This window comes from Capricornis sumatraensis, chromosome 10 (genome assembly GCF_032405125.1).
Source record: "Capricornis sumatraensis isolate serow.1 chromosome 10, serow.2, whole genome shotgun sequence".
NCBI classification, from domain to species: domain Eukaryota; kingdom Metazoa; phylum Chordata; class Mammalia; order Artiodactyla; family Bovidae; genus Capricornis; species Capricornis sumatraensis.
This window is the reverse complement of record NC_091078.1, coordinates 1,294,066-1,316,108: the sequence shown is the minus strand read 5'-3', so window position 1 is coordinate 1,316,108 and position 22,043 is coordinate 1,294,066. Positions and strand designations below refer to the sequence as shown.

The window sequence follows — 22,043 nt, the reverse complement described above, 5'->3', positions numbered from 1 at the left end:
AATAATTACGTTAAATTGAAATGACCGACACTCACCAGTGAAAAGATAGATTGTCACAACAAATACTGTAAGATTCTGCTTGCATGAGGAACCTAGAGGAGTCACTCTCTTAGGAAAAGAAAGTAACCTAGTGGGTGCCAGGTCGCTGAGGGTCGGACACGACTGAGCGACGTCACTTCCACTTTCCACTTTCATGCACTGGAGAAGGAAATGGCAACCTACTCCAGTGTTCTTGCCTGGAGAATCCCAGGGACGGGGGAGCCTGGTGGGCTGCCGTCTGTGGGGTCTCACAGAGTTGGACACGACTGAAGCGACTTAGCAGCAGCAGCAGGAGCTGGAAAGAAGGGAGTTTTTTTAATGGATATAGACTTTGAGTTTCATAAGACTAAAAATTCTAGAGATCTGTTACACAATAATGTACCTAGAGTTAACACTTTTGTTCACTTAAAATGGTTAAGATGGTAAATTGTATGTTTTTTTTAACTGCAATAAAAAGTTGAAAGTATCAGATTAATTTTAAAAATACAAATAAACAAATAAAGCATGACCAAACTGTATGTGATTTACAAGACACTAATTTCACATATGCTGCTGCTGCTGTTATAAGCAAAAGAACAGAAAATAATGTAGTATGTGGACATTCATCAAAATAATGCTGGAGTGGCTATATTAATATCAGAAAAAGGTGTACTAGGAAACCAGGAAAATTACCAAGAATAAAGAGGAATGTTATATACTGAAAAACACTAATTCACCAGATGCAAAATTCCTAAATATATCAAAGAACCTCAAATGCATAGAACAAAAGGGGCAGAATTAATGAGAAATAAATCCACAAATATAATTGGATACTTCAAGACTCCTCTATTTATAATGAATTCAGCTAGGAAAAAGAAAGTCAGCAAGTATGTGAAAGAACTGAACACCACCATTAACTAAATAGATCAATTGACAATTACAGAATGCTTTTACTGGCTAAAGAGCAGAATATACATTATAAAATCCTGTATCCAAAATCTACAAAGAACTTTTAAAACTCAACAATAATAATCTGATTAAAACTGGACAGCAGATCTCAACAGATATCTCACTGAAGATTTTCAGAAAGCAAAAAAGCATGTGAAAAGATGTTCAACGTCATTCATCGTTAGGGGACTGAAAACTCAACAGTGAGTTATGTGAAATGACCAAACCATAAACTGATAATACCAATTGCTGGTGAGGCTGCAGAGTAACAGGAGTTCTCATTCAGTGTTGCCGGAAATGGAAAATGGTACAGCCACTTTGGAAGATAATTTGGGAATATTTTACAGTTTGTAATACTACCATAAAATTCAGCAATTGCATTCCTGGGTATTTAATGGTTTGAAAGCTATATCCACACAAAATCCAGCACGTAAAAGTTTATAGTAGCTTTATTCCATATTGGCAAAAACTTGAAGCAACCAACGTGTCCTTGAGTGTGTCAGTGCGCAAACAAACTGTGGTATATCCATACAATGGGACACTACTCACTAATTTAAAAAAAAGAGCCATCAAGCTATGAAAATACAGGGATAAATCTTAAATGCATATTATTAAGTTAAACCCATCTGAAAAGGCTACATATTGTGTGATTCTTGTTATATGACACTCTGAATAAGACAAAACTATTAATATTATAAACAGATCAGTGGTTGCAAGGAGTTCAGGGGAAAAGTGGGAGGGATCAGTGTACCAGGTGAAGCTCAGAGGATTTCTTAGCATGGTAAAACTATTTTATATGATACTACAAATGCAGCTACATGACACATATATGTCAAAACTCATAGCACTTCACAGTACAAAGAATAAATCTTGGTGTATGCAAGTTAAAAATCGTTAGGAGGTCAGAGCATCCCAGAACGGAATGTAGAATGTGACTGAAGAGTCTAACTGTATACAAACGTATATGAAAACTTCACAGAGGGGAGAAGCTGCTGACCTGAGAAACTGTGATGTGAGCTAATCCGTGAGACTAAAGGCTGAAGAAGCTACGCATCACCAAACTCTGGGTGGTAAAGTTGTCTGCCTCGGGGGTACGGTCAACAATCCTGAAAGCAAGACATACACAACGAGACTGAACAACTGAGTGAATGATTGGCAGATGGCGGGAGCCAGGTTATCTGTTGTTGGAGCTGGAGATACAGATAACCAGGGGAAGAAAGCTAGGGTGATCCATGTAGCTATGGATTAGACTTCATGTGGAAGAGATCCATATGAACTGATGTTTAGCTTAATGAAGATGTATATGGTTACATATAGAAATATTTGTTTGTTTGTTTTGGGGTTTTAAACATGCTTCCTTAATCTGTCAGCTGAGAAGGCTTAGCAGCAGTGACACCACAGGAGCAATGAGCCAGCATTCCCAGACCACGGTTCCCACCACTATTTTCAACAGAAGCCACCAGGGCTCCTTGGAGAAGTGGCTGATTCTAAGATCGGTACAGGAAATATACAAGGGAAGCGTGGAACATCTCGTAGTGTAAGGAAAAAGGACGTGCTTAGAAAAAGTCCCCGAATGATAGGGACATGGCAAAGGGAAAGAGAAGCCACCTGAAAGAGCTCTCAAAGAACAATGCTGGAACCATCTGAGCAAAGAAGTAAGTGCAACAGGGTTGGGTAATAAGCCATGCTTGAGACCGAAAGCGTGTTTCAGAAATAGCCACTACTACTGCTGCTACTGCTAAGTCGCTCAGTCGTGTCCAACTCTGTGCGACCCCATAGACGGCAGCCCACCAGGCTCCCCCGTCCCTGGGATTCTCCAGGCAAGAGCACTGGAGTGGGGTGCCATTTCCTTCTCCAGTGCATGGAAGTGGAAAGTGAAAAGTGAAAGTGAAGTCACTCAGTCGTGTCTGACTCTCAGTGACCCCATGGACTGCAGCCTTCCAGGCTCCTCCATCCATGGGATTTTCCAGGCTGAGTGTAAACTCAGAGCTGGGATGAGAATCTCTGGCGGCGAAGAGCTAGAGGCAAAATGGGAAGGTTTGCAGCTCAGAGGAGGCAACGTTCATCTGAAATACACTGTAATCAAAAAATGCCACGTAAACAATAGATAACATTGAAATAGCATTTTGTCTCACATTGGCCAACACTTACAAGAACAGTAACAGTAAGTGTCAGCAAAGGACACTGGAAAAAGGCCCATTCCTCTGCTGTGGATGTGTGGATCGCTACAGCCTTCGTGGATTTCTTGAAATAGAACTTGGCAGGACCTTTTGAACATGATCCAGCAATCACACCGGGAGAGCCATCCTATAAAGCTTAAGGCCCAGTAAGTAAGACTCTATGGGCAAAGGTCTGTATCCCAGACACAGCCTCCACACTAGCAAATTGTTGACGATGACGTGTACTTGAGGCCATTGCAAGGATGAAGGCTAATATATAGGAAAGACATTTTGCAAATTAGGTATCGATATTAAAACACAGCAAAGTGGAAACACCGTGAGACTTCCGCAAGAGGACCTCAGCTTTCCTGCTGCGATTGCTCGCAGATCCCTCTCTGCACTCTGCGTTTCCCAGAGCCCAGCACGCAGTGAAGCAGCAGGAGGGACAGCGGGCACAAACGCGCCAGTGTGGAGAGAAGCCTGCGTGCCCCCAGCCCGAAACAGATTCGCCCTGGAGGCCTGCCCCCTGGAGCTCCGGCTCTGAAGTTTACTGATGTTTCTCTTGAGTATTAATCACCCCCAGAAAGTGTGGGTTGAGGCCAGAAAGACAGAGGCTGAGTCCTGGCCATGCCTCCAGCGATCTGGGATCTGGCCATTATCTGCTTGTCTCTGCGGGCTTCGTTATCTCGCAGAAGCAGGTCTCCCAGTGGGTGCTTCCAGGGAGCGCAGAGGCTCTGGGACAAGTTTTTAGGGACCGTTTCTGGCCGGAGATGACTCTAGGAACCTTTGTAAAACTTCTAGTAGATCGGAGACGTATGGGTTCCAGGGGAATTACGATAGTTAAGAGAAAAGTCTACAGGCTGGAGTGAGTGCATGCCAGGAGAAATGGAGGCCCCAAAGGACTCTTTGCTTGGGGAATCATTTACCTTTGTGCTAATGATGCCTCAAGTTAGTGAGCAGGCTTTTGCAAACGCCTGATCTGCAGGGGTTAGAATGCTCGCTGCTGACTAAATGGAGATGTGTAGTGCTAATAAGGGTCTTCCTCCTTGACCCTCACCTAAACTGTATCCCCCTCAGCCCAACTCCCATGTCTTTCTACCACCTCTCTGGCAATTAGAATGCCATGGCCCTTTAAAGACAGTAAATGTTATGAAGCTAGTGTGACGAGGTGAGGTCCACGGAACTCAGCTGGAATCAACTTTATGAGACCCCGTGTCTGTACAGAGAGTCAGAAAGACGCAGCGCACGTGAAGCAGGACCACGGAGAACGCCTCTCTAACTGCTTGCCATGTGTGTGTCACAAGCGGCTTTGCCTCTGAAACCTCTCTTTTGTGAAGTGGCGTGAAACAGCAGAGGAGCCCAGCATGCATTTGTCCCCTTTTGAAATGAAAGCTGTGCTTTTGAAAGCTGGCACGATGGGTGTTAGGCTTTCCAGGTGTGCTAACGGCAAAGAACTTGGCTGTCAGTGCAGGAGATGTTAAGAGATGCAGGTTTGCTCTCTGGCTGGGAAGATCCCTTGGAGTAGGGCATGGCAACCCACTCCAGTATTCTCGGTGGAGAATTCTATGGACAGAGGATTCTGGCAGGCTACAGCGAATGGGTTTGCAAGGGATGGGCGTGACTGAAGCAGCTTAGCATGCACAGACACACGATCAGCTGGCTATGCCTTCCAGGGGTCATGTGTGGATGTGCGGGCTGGGTCATAAAGAAGGCTGAGCACCGAAGAGTTGATGCTTTTGAACTGTGGTGTTGGAGAAGACTCTTGAGAGTCCCTTGGACAGCAAGGAGATCCAACCGGTCCATCCGAAAGGAAATCAGTCCTGAATATTCATTGGAAGGACTCATGCTGAAGCTGAAGCTCCAACACCATGGCCACCTGATGTGAAGAATGACTCATTGGAAAAGACCCTGATGCTGGGAAAGACTGAAGGCAGGAGGAGAAGGGGATGACAGAAGATGAGATGGTTGGATGGCATCACCGACTCAGTGGCCATGAGTGTGAGTAAACTCCAGGAGTTGGTGATGAACAGGGAAGCCTGGCACGCTGCAGTCCATGGGGTCACAAAGAGTCAGACACAACTGAGTGACTGAACTGAACTGATGGTTTCCATATATAATTCTTATAATCTAATAGAAAGAAAAGTAGCCTTCAAACAAACTACAAATATTTAATAAATTAATATGCAGCAAATATAGCTTCACAAGTAAGTATTGGTGTTTGAAGTATTTATAAAAATAGGTACTCACTTCACAATGTAACATTAAATCAATTCTATTTGAATTAAAGAGTTAAACATGGAAAATGAAACCATGGAAAGGTATGATGTCTATTTAACTAATCTCTTAATGACAAATGGGCTTCGCTGGCAGCTCAGACGGTAAAGAATCTGCCTGCAGTTGGGAGACCTGGGTTCCATCCCTGGGTTGGGAAGATTCCCTGGGGAAAGGAACGGCTACCCACTCCAGTACTCTGCCTGGAGAATTCCATGGACAGAGGAGCCTGTCACAAAGAGTCAGACACAGCTGGGTGACTTTCACTTCACTTCACTTAGTGGCAAATAACTTAAGCACAAAACTGAAGAAGGAGAAGGAAAATTAGTGAGATAATAGATTTAACTATGTAAAAATTCAAACCTCTGAATATTGAAAACTACTGGGACTATATGAGAGAAAGAATTAATATTATTAATACGTAAAGGACCATCCAAGTCAGCGAGTGGAATATAAGCACTCTAACGCATGTGCCAATGCGCATCTGGGCCTTTGCCATCGCGTAGGCGACGTCTGGATCTTGCTCTTTTAAATGATGTACAATGAGGTGGGTTTTTCACTTGTGTATTGTCACTTGAATTTCTTTTGTTATTATCTGCTCCTATCCTTTGACCACATTTCTTTTAGAGATATAGGGGAACTTCCCCTGGAGAAATAAGGATCATGGGGCAGCTCGCTTCTAAGCAGAAAGGGAAAGAAAAGGACCAGGACATACCTGCTCAGTTTTTCCGTTAAAATTCACCGATAACATAGGTCATTCCCAACACATAGCTCCGTGGGAGAAGAGTGAATGAGATTGGAAGAAAGCAAATGTGTTACAATGGTAGGAGCTTTGCACGGACAGAGGCATCAGGAACTGAGAGGAAATTCCTCCTTTCAACAAGCAAAGCCTGTTTTTTTCAATTAATTACTAGTGTTAAGTTTCTATTGCTGAGCAACAAATTATCACAAAGTTAAAAACTTAAAGCAACACACAGTAATTATCTTAAAGTTGTGTTTTTTTTTTTTTTTTGGTGGGTCGAGAGTCTGAGTATAGATGCCTTAGCTAGATGCTCTGTAAGATTCCAGTCAAGGTGTTGGCCCGGATTTGGTTCTCATCCAGAAACCTGACTGGTCATGTGTCCACTCCCAGACTCAGTCAGGTGTTGGCAGAATTCACTTTCTTGTCACTGTTAAGACTGAGGCCTGGCTTCTTGCTGGCTTTTAGCTAGAGGCCACTCTGAGCTCCTAAAGGTTATTTGACCAGATAATCATGATGGTGTGATCACTCATCTAGAGCCAGACACCCTGGAATGTGAAGTCAAGGGGGCCTTAGAAAGCATCACTACAAACAAAGCTAATGGAGGTGATGGAATTCTGGTTGAGCTATTTCAAATCCTGAAAGATGATGCTGTGAAAGTGCTGCACTCAATATGCCAGCAAATTTGGAAAACTCAGCAGTGGCCACAGGACTGGAAAAGGTCAGTTTTCATTCCAATTCCAAAGAAAGGGAATGCCAAAGAATGCTCAAACTATCGCACAATTGCACTCATCTCACATGCTAGTAAAGTAATGCTCAAAATTCTCCAAGCCAGGCTTCAGCAATACGTGAACCATGAACTTCCAGATGTTCAAGCTGGTTTTAGAAAAGGCAGAGGAAAAAAGAGATCAAATTGCCAACACCCGCTGGATGATGGAAAAAGCAAGAGAGTTCCAGAAAAACATCCATTTCTGCTTTATTGACTATGCCAAAGCCTTTGACTGTGTGGATCATAATAAACTGTGGGAAATTCTGAAAGAGATGGGAATACCAGACCACCTGACCTGCCTCTTGAGAAACCTATATGCAGGTCAGGAAGCAACAGTTAGAACTGGACATGGAACAACAGACTGGTTCCAAATAGGAAAAGGAGCACATCAAGGCTGTATATTGTCACCCTGCTTATTTAACTTCTATGCAGAGTACTTCATGAGAAACGCTGGGCTGGAAGAAGCACAAGCTGGAATCAAGATTGCTGGGAGAAATATCAATCACCTCAGATATGCAGATAACACCACCCTTATGGCAGAAAGTGAAGAGGAACTAAAAAGCCTCTTGATGAAAGTGAAAGAGGAGAGTGAAAAAGTTGGCCTAAAGCTCAACATTCAGAAAACGAAGATCATGGCATTTGGTCCCATCACTTCATGGGAAATAGATGGGGAAACAGTGGAAACAGTGGCAGACTTTATTTTTGGGGGCTCCAAAATCACTGCAGATGGTGATTGCAGCCATGAAATTAAAAGATGCTTACTCCTTGGAAGGAAAGTTATGACCAACCTAGATAGTATATTCAAAAGCAGAGACATTACTTTGCCAACAAAGGTCCGTCTAGTCAAGGCTATGGTTTTTCCAGTGGTCACGTGTGGATGTAAGAGTTGGACTGTGTAGAGAGCTGAGCGCCGAAAAATTGATGTTTTTGAACTGTGGTGTTGGAGAAGACTCTTGAGAGGCCCTTGGACTGCAAGGAGATCCAACCAGTCCATTCTAAAGGAGATCAGTCCTGGGTGTTCATTTGAAGGACTGATGTTGAAGCTGAAACTCCAATTCTTTGGCCACCTCATGCGAAGAGTTGACTCATTGGAAAAGACTCTGATGCTGGGAGGGATTTGGGGGCAGGAGGAGAAGGTGATGACAGAGGATGAGATGGCTGGATGGCATCACTGACTCGATGGACATAAGTCTGAGTGAACTCTGGGAGTTGGTGATGGCCAGGGAGGCCTGGCGTGCTGCAATTCATGGGGTCGCAAAGAGTCAGACTCGACTGAGCGACTGAACTGAACTGAACTCTGAGCTCCTAAAGGTTGTTTGCAGTTCTCTGACCTGTGGCTCTCTCTGCAGGTCCCCTCACAATGCGGCGGTTTGCTTCTTAGAAGTCAGTATGGAAAAGGAGGAAGTACTAGTAAGATAAAGTCTTGTACAATGTAATGTAATCACAAGAGTGATAACCATCATCTCTGCCATATTCTCTTGGTCACAAGCAAGTCAGGGTCATCTGCACTCAAAGTTAGATCACACAGGGCCTGAACACTAGGAGGTGAGGGTCATGTTGGCCATCTTAGAGTATACCCACCACACTACTGGAAAACAGGTGCCTTCTTTGCAAGACAGTCTGAGCAAACACTCTTATGTAATCCAGCAATTGTACTTCTGAGCATTTACCCAAAGAAGCTGAAAATGTATGTCTACACAAAAACACAGACATATATTTTCAACTTTGTCAGGAAGATCCCCTGGAGGAGGGCATGGCAGTCCACTCCAGTATTCTTGCCTGGAGAATCCCCACGGACAGAGGAGCCTAGCAGGCTACACTCCATAGGGCCACAAAGAGTCAGACACAACTGAAGCAACTTAGCACGCACACACAATAGAACCTACATGCAGATATTCGAAGCAGCTTTATTCATAATTGCCCAAACCTGGAAGCAACGAAGATGTCATTTAATAGGTGAGTGGAAAATAAATTGTATTATATCCAGGGGAATGTTATTCAGCACTAAAAAGAAATGAGCTACCAAGCCATGGAGGAATTTTAAATGCATATTACTAAGTGAAAGAAACCAATCTGAATAATAGATTGGTAACAGAATAGCCTATTCACGTGCTGATATGAGCATCTCAGTACATTCCCCCTAGTTTTGCTGTGTGAACCCACAATTGTTCTAAAGTCATAGTCTTAATTTAAAAAATGTAAATAGAAAAATTTAACAAAGCCAAAGTTAACTTTTTTGATAGATGAATAAAACTGACACATTTCCAGATAGAAACATTGATAGATTACTAGAAAGGAAACATAGATAGCAACATTGATAGATTTACTAGAAAGGAAAACAGATGCAAAAATAGATTGCAAAGAAAGACTGATATCAGGGACCGCGGCTCACTGTCGAGCACGCATTGCTGTTTCTCAGTCTCTAGGTTCTGTCCGACTCTTCACTGCCTCAAGGACTGCAGCACGGCAGGCTCCTCTGTTTTTCACTGTTTCCTAGAGTTTGCTCAGATTCATGTCCATTGTGTCTATGATGTCATCCAACCATCTCATCCTCTGTTGTCCCTTTCTCCCCCTGCCCTCAATCTTTCCCAGCATCTTTTCCAATGAATTGGCTCTTTGAATCAGGTGGCCAAAGTATTGGAGCTTCAGCTTCAGCATCAGTCCTTCCAATGAATATTCAAGGTTGGTTTCCTTTAGAATGGACTGGTTGGATCTCCTTGCAGCCCAAGGCACTCTCAAGAGTCTTCTCCAACACCACAGTTTAAAAGTATCAATTCTTCGGTGCTCAACCTTCTTCATGGTCCAACTCTCACATCCATACATGACCACTGGAAAAACCATAGCTCTGACTGGACTGACTTTGTTTGCAAAGTGATGTCTCTGTTTCTTAATATGCTGCTAGGTTTGTCATAACTTTTCTTCCAAAGACCAAGCGTCTTTTAATTTCATGGCTGCAGTCACCATCTGCAGTGATTTTGGAGCCCAAGAAAATAAAGTCTCTCACTGTTTCCATTGTTTCCCCATCTATTTGCCCGAAGTGATGAGACCAGATGCCATGATCTTCATTTTTTGAATGTTGAGTGTTAAGCCAGCTTTTTCACTCTCCTCTTTCACCTTCATCAAGAGGCTTTTGAGTTCCTCTTCACTTTCTGCCATAAGGGTGGTGTCATCTGCATATCTGAGGTTATTGATATTTCTCCCGGCAATCGATTCCAGCTTGTGTTTCTTTCAGCCCAGCGTTTCTCATGATGTACTCTGCATAGAAGTTAAATAAGCAGGGTGACAATATACAGCCTTGGTGTGCTCCTTTTCCTCTTTGGAACCAGTCTATTGTTCCATGTCCAGTTCTGACTGTTGCTTCTTGACCTGCATACAGATTTCTCAGGGGGCAGGTAAGGTGGTCTGGTATTCCCATCATTTTAAGAATTTTCCACAGTTTGTCATGATCCACACAGTCAAAGGCTTTAGCACAGTCAATGAAGCAGATGTTTTTTCTGGAATTCCCTTGTTTTTTCTATAATACAAGAGATGCTGGCAACTTGATCTCTGGTCCCTCTGCCTTTTTAAAATCCAGCTTTACATGTGGAAGTTCTTGGTTTGTGCACTGCTGAAGCCTAGCTTGAAGGATTTTGAGCATTACCTTGCTAGCATGTGAAATGTGTGCTGTTGTGCAGTAGTTTGAACATTTTTTGGCATTGCCCTTTTTGGGGATTGGAATGAAAACGGACATTTTCCAGTCCTGTGGCCACTGCTGAGTTTTCCAAATTTGCTGGCATATTGAGGGCAGAACTTTAACAGCATAACTTTTTAGGATTTGAAATAGTTCCACTGGAATTTCATCACCTCCACTAGCTTTGTTTGTAGTAATGCTCCCAAAGGCCAACTTGACTTCACTGGATTTTTCTTTAGTTGGCTAAAATCAGTTTCAGCAACTTAGAAGCATAGAATCATAAATGAAACAACTGGTTTAACTGCCAAACTCGTCTTTATTTGATAGATGAGCAGATTTAGGACCAGAGAGGAAAACTGAATTGCCCAAGGGCACATGGGTCTTCCACAGAAAAGGATCTAGAACTCAGAGCTAATCACTCCAATGCCGAGCAATTTCTCTCTGTTACACTGCCTCACCGCCTCTTATATTTAAGAGCCCCTTTCTCCCTGCCCCGCCCCAGATGCACACGACCACTGAACACCCAGTTTTCCCACATGTAGGCTCCGTGACGTAATTCAGCCTTTTAGAAGTGGGGGAAAATAAAATACCAGGGGAAAGATGAGAGGTGCAAGTTCTAGATGAGGCGGTGAGTTTATGAAGTGAATGCTGCTTAGCCCTTAGTGATACAGTGCCGGGGCACCGCTCTGGGACCACACTGCCTATTTCCCAGCTGTTCCCCGTCTCCATCTCGCTATGGAGTGCAATTGGCTTCACATTTATATTTAAATTGTAAGTATAATGCATTCACAAGGCAAAAAGTTCAAATAGTTGTACTGAATCAAAGGTTCAGACTGTGGAGAGCAAACTAACTGTTCAACTCTAAAACATTCTCTAACGTTAGCTTCTACAACCGCGTTCTTCCCTGCAAGGGCTCTGGCCTTACCTTTGAGCCTTCCTCTTAGTGGCCTTGAGCCACTGTTCTGAATGAATTTTCAGAGAATCCTTGGAAACAGTTTTTCTGAGCAGAGAAGTGTTGAAAGCCTGGTGGATTTTAACAAGGAATTGGCTAAGGAAAGAATGCCAGGTATGTAAAGGGAGAAATATAAAATCAAGGAGGAGGCTGAAAGGAGCGCAAAGAAAGAGGGGAGCACAGAAAACGGCTGTAATAAAAAAGCCACTTCACGTGATTTACTTTCCGACCAAAGAAAGAAAGGGACTTGCTTATATCCCTGTGCTTTGTATATATTTAACGTCTAAATTACGGTGGAAATGGAGATAACATCCAGGTAATTTGCCTAAAGTATGCTCAAATCAAAAAATTCAGTTTGTATCCTTAAAGACATTTTACTAAATCCTAGCTGTCTGTGAAGAGTGGCCTCAAATTTGTTAGCATTTTGAGTACAGTATTTTCAAGGGAAAATACAAGTTCAGTGTAGGGAGAGGCTGGTTTCCATTTTATGTCCTTTGCTGCCCTCTAGAGACTGTCCCAGGTAATGGAAACAAATGAAGGCGTCCAGCATCCCAGAATGAAGACTTCAGGAACTGAGTACATTCCGCGTCCTTTGCCCACGCAGCGCCCTCATTGACCTGGAGTGTTTCTGATTGAGCCTCGGAATCTGATCTGCCGATTTGCACCAGTGGTGACACTTAGCTCTTCAAGAGCACTTACTAAACGTGTTTCTGGGTCCTCTACGAAGGCAAGCAAACCCCCGAAAATGACAAGTGGGATTCAGCTAAAGCGCAAGCAGATAGCCATGAGGCCATCACGAAAAACAAGCCCACCACTGAAGAGATGCATATGTGATGACACTGAAGCTGAATGTCTTCCAGTGAGAAACCAGCCTTCTCTATGAGAACTTGCTGCCATGTATGTACATTGTATCTTTTGTTACTGTATCTTTGGGACCAGTTCCTCCAAAGCCTAATTTCTAGGTCAAACAGTAAACCCACATACAAATCTGCTAGCTATCGCCAAATTCTCCTCTGTAGAGGTCCAATATTTTGTATCCCCACCAACAAAACGTGAGTTTGGCTGGTTCTCCCTAGCTTTGCCAGCGGAGCAGCGTTTACACTTTTTGATAATTCCAATCTGGTAGATAGAAAATGACAGATTCTTGTACTTTTGGCTTTTGCTTCTGTTTCGACTATTGTTTCAATCAAAGTCTAGTGAGGAAAAGAAAACTACACCAAATATTTTAATATAGAAAACTAAATGCAGGTAAAATGTTAAACAAGAACTGGACTAAAAAGGCAAAAAGCAAGCATGAGGAAATGGAGAACGGATGCAACTAAGTCAGCCACATTCAAACTCTTCATATTTGGGAAAAATAGAGCGACTGCGGCCTTCAGCTGCCCTTGACGTCTCTCCCTGACTGTTGCCCCCAAATCATCATATTGACCTCTCTCTGACTTACCTGGTCGAACTTTGACACTTAGCCTTTTAATCTCACTGAATTTAGAGGCGTTTCTTACGTGCCAGAAGATTGCCTTGAACATAAAGATATGACTGGGAGGGTTCTCTGAGATCTGAGAAAGATCCTCATCTCAGAAGCTGTATTTAAGTCAACACGCCATCCCCAATTTCTGAATTTTTAAGAATCTGTGCCTGAGAGGTCTCTTGAAAAACTAGGAGGCAGAATGGCACATAAACAAGCCACTATAATCTTGGCCCATTTTCTCGAAAACTATGATGTGGAGTCACAGCAAAGTATTTTACAACAAAGATAACACATAAGAAAAAACTTACAGCAGTTACTTCACGTATGCTGATGCAAAAACTCCGAATAAAACACTATCAGATGTTATAATGCGAATAATAAAACGGCACTAGCAACAAAATCCTATTACTTAGTAGGTATACTTTCTAGAACTTATTCAATACATTACCAAGTAAATGGGTCAAAGGAGAAAGATATCAATCACCCCCTCATAAAATAATCACAAAAGATTTCATCTTATTATACTTAAATTTAGACAACACTGCTACGTGTACCTGGTTTTTTCTCCAAGGAATGCGACCAAGAATTGTATCTCTAGTTTACATCTTTTCTCATCTTTCAGTAGCAAAATTTATGTTTCAAACTGGAGTGGATTAGTTTTCACTTATTATGAAAAATGAAGCAAAACTAATTATTTTACCAGATAAGCCCCTGCTGTATCTAAAACTGACAGAAAAGCATTTCTGGGTGATAAGTTTTATCGTAGAACTCTGAGTTTAAGAATCAGCTCAATTCATTTTTACCTGAAAAAAAAAGGGGGAAGGAAATGGATAGCCCCTTTCACCTCCAGGGTGGTGGAAAACGCAGGCTCAATCCTGTTTTGTAGTCCCGTCAGTACTCTTGCCTGGAAAATCCCATGGACGAAGGAGCCTGGTGCTGCAGTCCCTGGGGTCGCTATGAGTTGAACACGACTGAGCGGCTTCACTTTCACCATTGGAGAAGGAAATGGCAACCCACTCCAGTGTTCTTGCCCGGAGAATCCCAGGGACGGGGGAGCCTGGTGGGCTGCCGTCTGTGGGGTCGCACAGAGTCGGACACGACTGAAGTGACTTAGCATTAGCAGCGCCTCGAGTTGCACCACAATCTAGGGCCTCATGTGGCACCTGGACTTCAGAGGAGCGTCCTCTAGTCTTCGCCATGGCGGTGGTTGGGGTGCTCACTGTCCAAGCTGACTCATCGCTTTGACGTCAAGGTGGGGGAGCAGGCCCATCCCCTGTGCAATAAAGGGTCTTGCCCTTACAGGTGGGCCCCCGGCTGCCTGTGCACCGTGCTGTGCACTGGCCTTGACACACACACTCTGCGTGCGAGAGGGATGCACATCCCTTCCTCCCGTGTCTGAACAGTGTACAGGTCTCAGGACCCAGTTCCTAATTCCAGGGGTGACGTCAGCAATCCTGGAGTTTCAGGTTGCTGTAGTGATGTATGGGGTTCAGGACCATCTTCCCTGGACGTGTATTGTCTGGAGGAACGGGCTGAGGAAGTGCCTCTGGTCACTGCTGTATCAGGCCTGGCCTCTCTTGCTGGCCCGGAGCCCTGTGTGTATGTGCACCCGGTCACGTCCCCTTTTGCGACCGCATGGACTGTAGCCCACCGGGCTCCTTTGTCCATGAGATTTCCCAGGCCAGAATGCTGGAGTGGGGTACCATTTCTTTCTCTGGGGGGATCTTCCTGACCCAGGGATCGAACCCATGTCTCTTGCGTCTCCTGCCTTGGCAGGCAGATTCTTTACCACTGGCGAGGTCCAGAGCCCCACCAGCCAAAAAAGATTCACCACCTGCCCCTACCCCACCCTCTCCAAAACGTGGCTCAGGGACCGAGCCCGGCATCACTGTCCTGACCCTCAGGGACACCACACGTCAACAGGGCAGCCACTTGCTGTTCTCCGGGCAGACCCTTCTGTGCTGCGCAGCGTCCACTCCGTCACGCACCCCTACCTCTCACCACGTCAGGCTCTCCACCTCCGCCACAGCCAGCCACACACAGGGCCTTGAAAAGATAGTTCAGCTGTGGTAAACTGCTCAGAAGTTCTGTGGGTTTTAAAATCTGGATTTCTGGTTTCTCTGGAAAGTGTCAAGATGTGGCCTGAGCCTGATCCTCCGACGGCAGCAACGACTGAAACCGAGTCAGGTGATCCTTTTAGACGGGCATGTGTGCTTCAGGGTACAGCTCTTCTCACCTCACTCATTCACACCAGCTACCTGACCTCCACAGACTTCCAGGGTTTCGACTCCTTCAGTGTACATGCCATCTGTTCCAAGGGCCCTTCCTTCTTCCCTGTACCTGATGAAAATCCTCCCAATTTGAATGGCAATCAGATGGTATATTCATTACCTGTTTTTTACTTTCACTTAAAATTTACCAGTTCTACCAGTCTTCGGTAGAAGTAGACACGGCCAGTTCTCAGTAAGTATTTTATCTTCTCAACAGAATGACAGCACTTTCCTTCCCTATCATGGGGCCTAAACAGCATTTGCAGCTGTGTATCTTTATTTTGAAGACATACTCCCACTACCTGTCAGAAGTCCAAACAAATACTTCAATTTCCCTTAGGAACTTACTAAATGGTTCTTGTCCTTTATAGGTGTAACTTTCTTTCAAGAGTGCTAACTCAGTCAAAATAAAGTTGAACTCACCTTTAAATCTGAGAGTAATACTTTTGCTGCTGACAATTTTAGATTTAATTCAACAGCTTTTCTGCATCCAAAGACCTAATAAGTCAATCAGTAAAATCTAAACAATGTTTTTTGTACAAGATAACTGTGATCACTTTGTAAGGCATACCTTGTTTTATTGTTGAATTCCTTTAAAAAAAGAATTGAGGTTTGTGGCAGGTTTCTGGCAGCCCTGCATCAAGTGCCCGTCAGTGCGGTTTTCCCAGCAGAACGCGGTCACTGTGTTTCTGTGTCGTAGTTTGGCAATCCTTGCAACAGTTCAAACTTTTTCATTATATTTGTTTTTTTCATTATATTTGTTAAATGATAGGTGATGTTTCATGTTACTGCTATGATTCACCGAAAGCTCAGATGATGGTTAGCATTTTTAGCAATAAAGAATTTTTAATTACAGTATCACATTGTGTTTTAGACATAATGCTATTGCAGTTAATAGACTACAATCTAGCGTAAACACAACTCCGCTACACACTGGGAAACCAAGAAAGTCCATGTGATGCACCTGGCCATGATATCTGCTTTGCTGTGGCACTCGAAGGCATGCCTGCGCTCTCACAGCACTGTGAATATCCTGTTGGATCAAACTGCTGTTGACAAAGCCATCTGCCATGACTTGGCACTCAAATACAAGGCCATGAGGGAGGCAAAGTTCAAGTTTGAGACAATCAAAGACAGGCAAAACAAGAGGTTCTTCCCAGGCTGTGATTTTAGATGCTGCCTACATCATCAAAGCAACCTCCCAGGAGAAAAACAAACAGAAGGTAGTAATATGCAAAATACTCTTTAAAAAATTTTTTTATGGATAACTGTCATTAATACAGCAGGATCAGATATGATTATGAAAGATACAAAAAAAAATCAGAAGAATGTTAGCATTTAATATTAATTAAAACCTGAGCTGAAGGCTGATCAAAATGTTTGATACTTGGCACTATTCTCATGAAAGATAAGAAACTTGTTTGGTCTTATAAATAAGACAGGTAACTCAGAAAAAGTTAAACTTAGATTTCAAAAAAGCTACAATGCAGTAACACTTGACTTTTTCAAAACTTCACTATGCTACTAGCAAACATTTAAGATAACCAGGGTTATAAGAAGCTCTTGAAGGGGGAGGGCAGGGAAGCATATAAATTGTAGATTTTTAATTTGCAAGTTGAGATTATTTAGAAGAAATAATTTTGGTTTATTTATTCATTTAGCGCTAAAAGGCTGGCTCGGCCTGCCAGAGCACGAGAGAGCTCAAAGACGTGGGTAAGGACTGCCATGAAGCCGTTTCAGCTTCTAGAAAGGAGTGGCGCGGTGTCAGACCACCACAAAGGGCAGCATCAGCGGGGGGACGAGGCCTGCGGTTGAACTCGCCGCTCTCTTTGGCTTCCAGAGTGTCACTTACTAAGAATTTGATGAAAAATAGGGAAGCTCTACTCTTTTAATTAGTAACTATCTATAAACAGGAGAAATGAACAAAAAAAGCTAACACAAACTGATGTACTTCACTGACTAAAAATCTGTGAGCGTGAATTCATTTTAGTAGCTGACCCTTGAGACATACTTACAAACCAATGGGTAATATAGAACAAAACTTTAAAAACCTAAACTCTCATCTACGACAGAACTCTAAAACTGATGGAATTAATTTCTCCCTTTTAATTATTCTTTCCAAGGAAAGTCCTGAAACTGAGCAGTCACTGGAATTTCTACACCTTTACACATCATCAAAACACGATTTTTTTTTTTTTTTGGTCAAAATGATGCAGGAAGCAATTTCAAAAGAGCTCAAGGAGCTTATGTTCTCTAGAAACACATTTCCTGTTTTTTGTACTGCAGGTTACGTAAAAATAGGGAAGGCTGGACTCATAATCTCTCCGATCCCAATGTCACTGAACTCCCAATGTCCTCATGCTAGGAAAGGATACAGTGTTTAAGGACACGATTAAATTTAAAAAATACCTCCAGTTCTGAAAGAAACACTTTTTACTTTTTAAAAAAGGGCTGATGCAGTGCCCTCTACTTAGCGGAGGCCAGCCACTGACTTCCTCCCTTTGCCCGCTTTCCAAGCTGGCACCAGGCGGGCTTTGGCCCTGGCGCTTTGGCCCCGGGCTCTCCGGGGCTTCTCCTCCCCGTGCACCTTTATGTGCTGCCGGAGGTGCGAGCTCTGGCTGAAGCACTTGCCGCACTCACCGCACTGGTAGGGCTTCTCCCCGGTGTGGGTTCGCTGGTGCTGAATGAGGTGGGAGCTCTGGCTGAAGCACCGGCCACACTCGTCACACTGGTACGGCTTTTCTCCAGTGTGAATTCTCTGGTGCTGAATGAGGTTTGAGCTCTGTTTAAACCTCTCTCCACACTCATCGCACCGATAGGGCTTCTCCCCGGTGTGGACGCGGCGATGCTGAATGAGGTTAGAACTCTGAAAGAAGCTTTTCCCACAGTCTGCACACTTGTGGGACTTCTTTCCAGTATGGATCTTCTGGTGCTGGAAGAGAGTCGAGCTCTGACTGAAGCTCTTTTCACATTCGACACATTTATAGGGCTTTTCATCCAGGCCTCGTCTCAGTCTCCTGAAGCTCGAGTCAAATCGGACAGTCACCCCCCACCTCTGCCGCTGCCGGCCGGCTCTGCGCTGGTTCTCATAGACTTTTCCTTGGCTGGAGCTCCGAGATACGCCTCCTTTAGGCTTTCCCAGCCGCATGGCGAAGAGCCAAACGTATTCTTAAGACAGGCTACGTCCTTCTTCTGAACGAGGGCTCCACTTCCTAGAGCTACACAGCTCAGAATTTTCTGTATAAAAGAAAAAAAAAACAAATTATAGATGACTTGTTAATTATTCAACTTTAACACCTCTTCTGGAGAATCCCAGGGACAGGGGAGCCTAGTGGGCTGCCGTCTCTGGGGTCGCACAGAGTCGGACACGACTGAAGCGACTTAGCAGGAGCAGCAGCAGCAGCAACACCTCTTTAGCCCATCAAAATTCATCTATTTTTAAATTACGAATGTATTCAATATATATATGAAAACAAAGATAATTCTAGGGAAAATAATGTGCAAAAAAATTCTAATAATTTCAGTGAAAGTCACTCAGTCCTGTCCGACTCTTTGCGACCTCATGGACTATACAGTCCACGGAATTCTCCAGGCCAGAATACTGGAGTGGATAGCTGTTGCCTTCTCCAGGGGATCTTCCCAACTCAGGGATTGAACCCAGGTCTCCCACATTGCAGGCAGATTCTTTACCAGCTGAGCCACAAGGAAAGCCCAACAATTTCAGAGTCTAAACTTAATAAATACAACCAAATTTACCTTTGGAGTTCTTATCTGTTGGGACAGGACAAAAAAAAGTGATAATATAAAATACAAATTTCTGTTGGGCAATAACAAATGAGTATGTAATTCTGAAAGATTAAAAAGTAGAGACAACATAATATTTTCATAGGAATAAAAAAAATAGCTCCAAAAGCCAATCAAAATTTGGGTAACAGGTTATCATTATATTTTAATATTTGCTCCCATATTAAGCTGATTGTCATTTATGGATGGCTAATTAGGGTGTCCAAATTAGAAAGAAATGACAACTCACACTCCTTTATTAAATATTTGTTTACCCTTGTTTGCTCAGCCACTCTACTTTCACAGCTGTGGAGGACAATCCAGTTCTAACTTTGTAGCATAAACTGTTTCGAATATGAGAGCTATTCTATGAGGAGTGGAAAGTTTCTGTGAATCTATTCAACAAATACTGGATGAGGATAATGTCAACAAAGAAATGTTTCATTATTATTTCTTCTAGATTCCAATGGCCCAAGAAAGGACAATTGTTTGAAAGCTTGATACAAGAGGATTTTTTCCTGGGAGGGAAAAATTTCCAAAGAACTTTATTTGATAGTGTAATGAAACAGAATAAAAGGTGGTAGGTAAAACACAAGAAGAAGAGAAGAAAGTAAGTTTACACGTAAAAATAGGGAGGAATTTTAAAAATACCTAAATGCTGCAAGAATTCCAATGTTCAAATAAATTAATTTCAGTTAATTACTTACAAGGTTATTTAAAATTGTGGCCACAAACAAGCACAAACTCCAAATAGGTGACAAATGTGGGAGAACCTAAGACTGCAAAGGTAATACCATTATTGGAACTAATTTCCACCTCCTGTGTCAGCAAGTAAGTAGACTTTAAAATGGGAATAATCACCCTGGTCTTTGCACACAAGCTTACCAAGCAAATAACTGGAAACAAAAATTATTTCACGGTTACTGCTTTTCCGTCGTTATATTATATAACTGAGACTCTAGCCCTGATAGTGCTGAGACTTTAACTGTGTATTTAACAGTTACATCTGCTGTAATTAAGGTAAGTACCAAAAGAGAAAACGGCCCACAACACAAAATTAGAGAGCACTGCTCATTTCTTAACTTGGTAAATATTTGTGGAACATCTATTTCAAGGAGACATCTGTCAGGTACATGATGTTGGTGTTCAAAAATAGCTATAGTGGTAATTATACACTGAAAAAAACCCCATATTTATTTTTAAATACTACGGAAGGCAGTTCTAGTAGGAAACTCTAATTCAGCTGGAACACTACAGACGAGGAAATCATACAGGTAGCCCGGGTCACTGTGCTATTTCATTCTCAGAGCAGGTTTATGGGACTATCTGCATTCTACTCCCGTTTCTAAGGAATCGGCAGGCATACTTTGCAGGCTCCCAGCCCCTAGAAGCCTGACCCCAGAACCTGTACTCGCAGTGAGAACTGACTGCGACCGCAACTTGCAATGCCAAGTCCAGCGCTCCGGCCGGGGCTCTGCCCAGCTCCACGGCAGTCGCGGGCATCAGGGTACATTTGGGTGAGCGGGCCCGCTGGCCACGCCAACAAGCCGAGCTGGAATGTGCCTGCTTTCTCGCCAGGAACACCGGGACGACAGTGAGGCCGCCACATCCCCAGGGTGTTAGAAATTCACGCGCGTCACCGTCTGAAGCGCTCGCAACAGCCCTGCGCCACCCAAGCGCTTCTGCGGTCCGTCTAAGCCGGCCGCGCGCCCGACGGACGGGAACGCGGCCCCGGAGCCGGGCCAGCCCTCGGCCTCAGCTCGCCGGGCCCCCGCCGCAGGCCTCCGCCCTGCCGGGGCCTCCGGCCGCCGGGCCCACCCCGCCCGCCTCGCCGCCGGCCGCGGGGGCCCCCGGGGCCTCCCGGGAGCGGAGCCCCGAAGCCGCGCCCCCCGCGCCGGCCGGCGCGGCGCCGCCCGGGCGCGGCCCACTCACCGCCGCCGCCCTCGCTCGCTCGCCCCGAGCCCTCCGCGCTGCCGGAAGTGCAGGCCGCGCGGTTGGTCTGCGCCACGCGGTCGCTCTAGGATCCTGGCGGAGTGGCCCTCTATGGTCCCGAGCCCACCGGAAAGAGCCGGCCTTCGTTTCTTCCTGTCCTTTCGTTTTCATCTCCTGCCCCTCGAGGGGCGTCGTGTGGCCTCCCAGGAGCGCAGGGCCTGCGGTTATCTCCCTCTGTGACGGAGGAGCCACCGGCAGGCCGGGAAGTTCTGAACTCACTACCAGCCCGTTCGACCCCGAGACTCCATTGTACAAGCAGTAATTACTGATTATATGGAGGTACTTCTGGAGAGCCTAAACCATTCCTGATACTTTTTGAGTCCTGATACTTATTTAATTAAACCAAAAAGCCCCTACAAAATGGGAACGATCATACTCTTTAAAAAAATTTTTTTTCTTAAGTGTTTTTATTGGAGTATAGTTGCTTTTTTGGAGGCTTCCCTGATGGTTCAGCGGGTAAAGAATCCGCCTGCAAAGCAGGAGACATAAGAGATGCGGGTTCAGTCCCTGGGTCGGGAGGATCCCCCTGGATGAGAAAATGGCAACCCACTTCAGTATTCTTGCTTGCAAAATCCCATGGACAGAGGAGCCTGGCGGACTCCAGTCCACGGGGAAATACGGAGACGACTGAGAGACGAAGCGCACACACGTAGTTGCTTTACAGTGTCGTGTTAATTGATCATTCTCATTTTACAGATAAGGAAACCAAGGCTTAGAGTAGCAGTTTGCTCAAGGTCAGACTGTGTTAGTGGACCGCTGCATATTGGAATGTGTCTTTTCGGCTCCAAGTCTGGTGACTTTCAACACACCACCTGTTTTTCTTTCGTGATGACCTCTCCTGGTTTTCATCTCTTGGAGCCAATCACCTTCTTTTCCCACCTAGTCTGTGCGGGGTCACCTGATCCCTCCTCTTCTTCCTGGGCCCTCCTTTGCCTACAGAACGCCTCCAATCTAATGGCTTCAGATACTATCTGTACGTGCTGAACACTCGAACTGGTAACTCC

At 44.3% G+C, this 22,043-nt stretch overlaps 1 protein-coding gene across 2 annotated transcripts; it reads right to left on the bottom strand.

Moving 5' to 3' along the window:
* Positions 1-264: 264 nt before the first annotated feature.
* ZNF22 (zinc finger protein 22) lies at positions 265-21,031 on the bottom strand. Of its 2 annotated transcripts, XM_068982435.1 has the most exons (3): positions 20,980-21,031; positions 17,905-18,501; positions 265-334 (listed from the first exon to the last, which is right to left on the bottom strand). In XM_068982435.1, the coding sequence occupies exons 2-3, from the start codon at positions 18,410-18,412 to the stop codon at positions 288-290; spliced, it is 555 nt and encodes a 184-aa protein (XP_068838536.1). In that variant the 5' UTR covers positions 18,413-18,501; positions 20,980-21,031; the 3' UTR covers positions 265-287. The 2 variants fall into 2 exon arrangements, with proteins under 2 accessions (XP_068838536.1, XP_068838535.1); XM_068982434.1 differs by lacking the exon at positions 265-334 and having other exon boundaries at positions 16,203-18,501.
* Between the last annotated feature and the right edge of the window lie 1,012 nt (positions 21,032-22,043).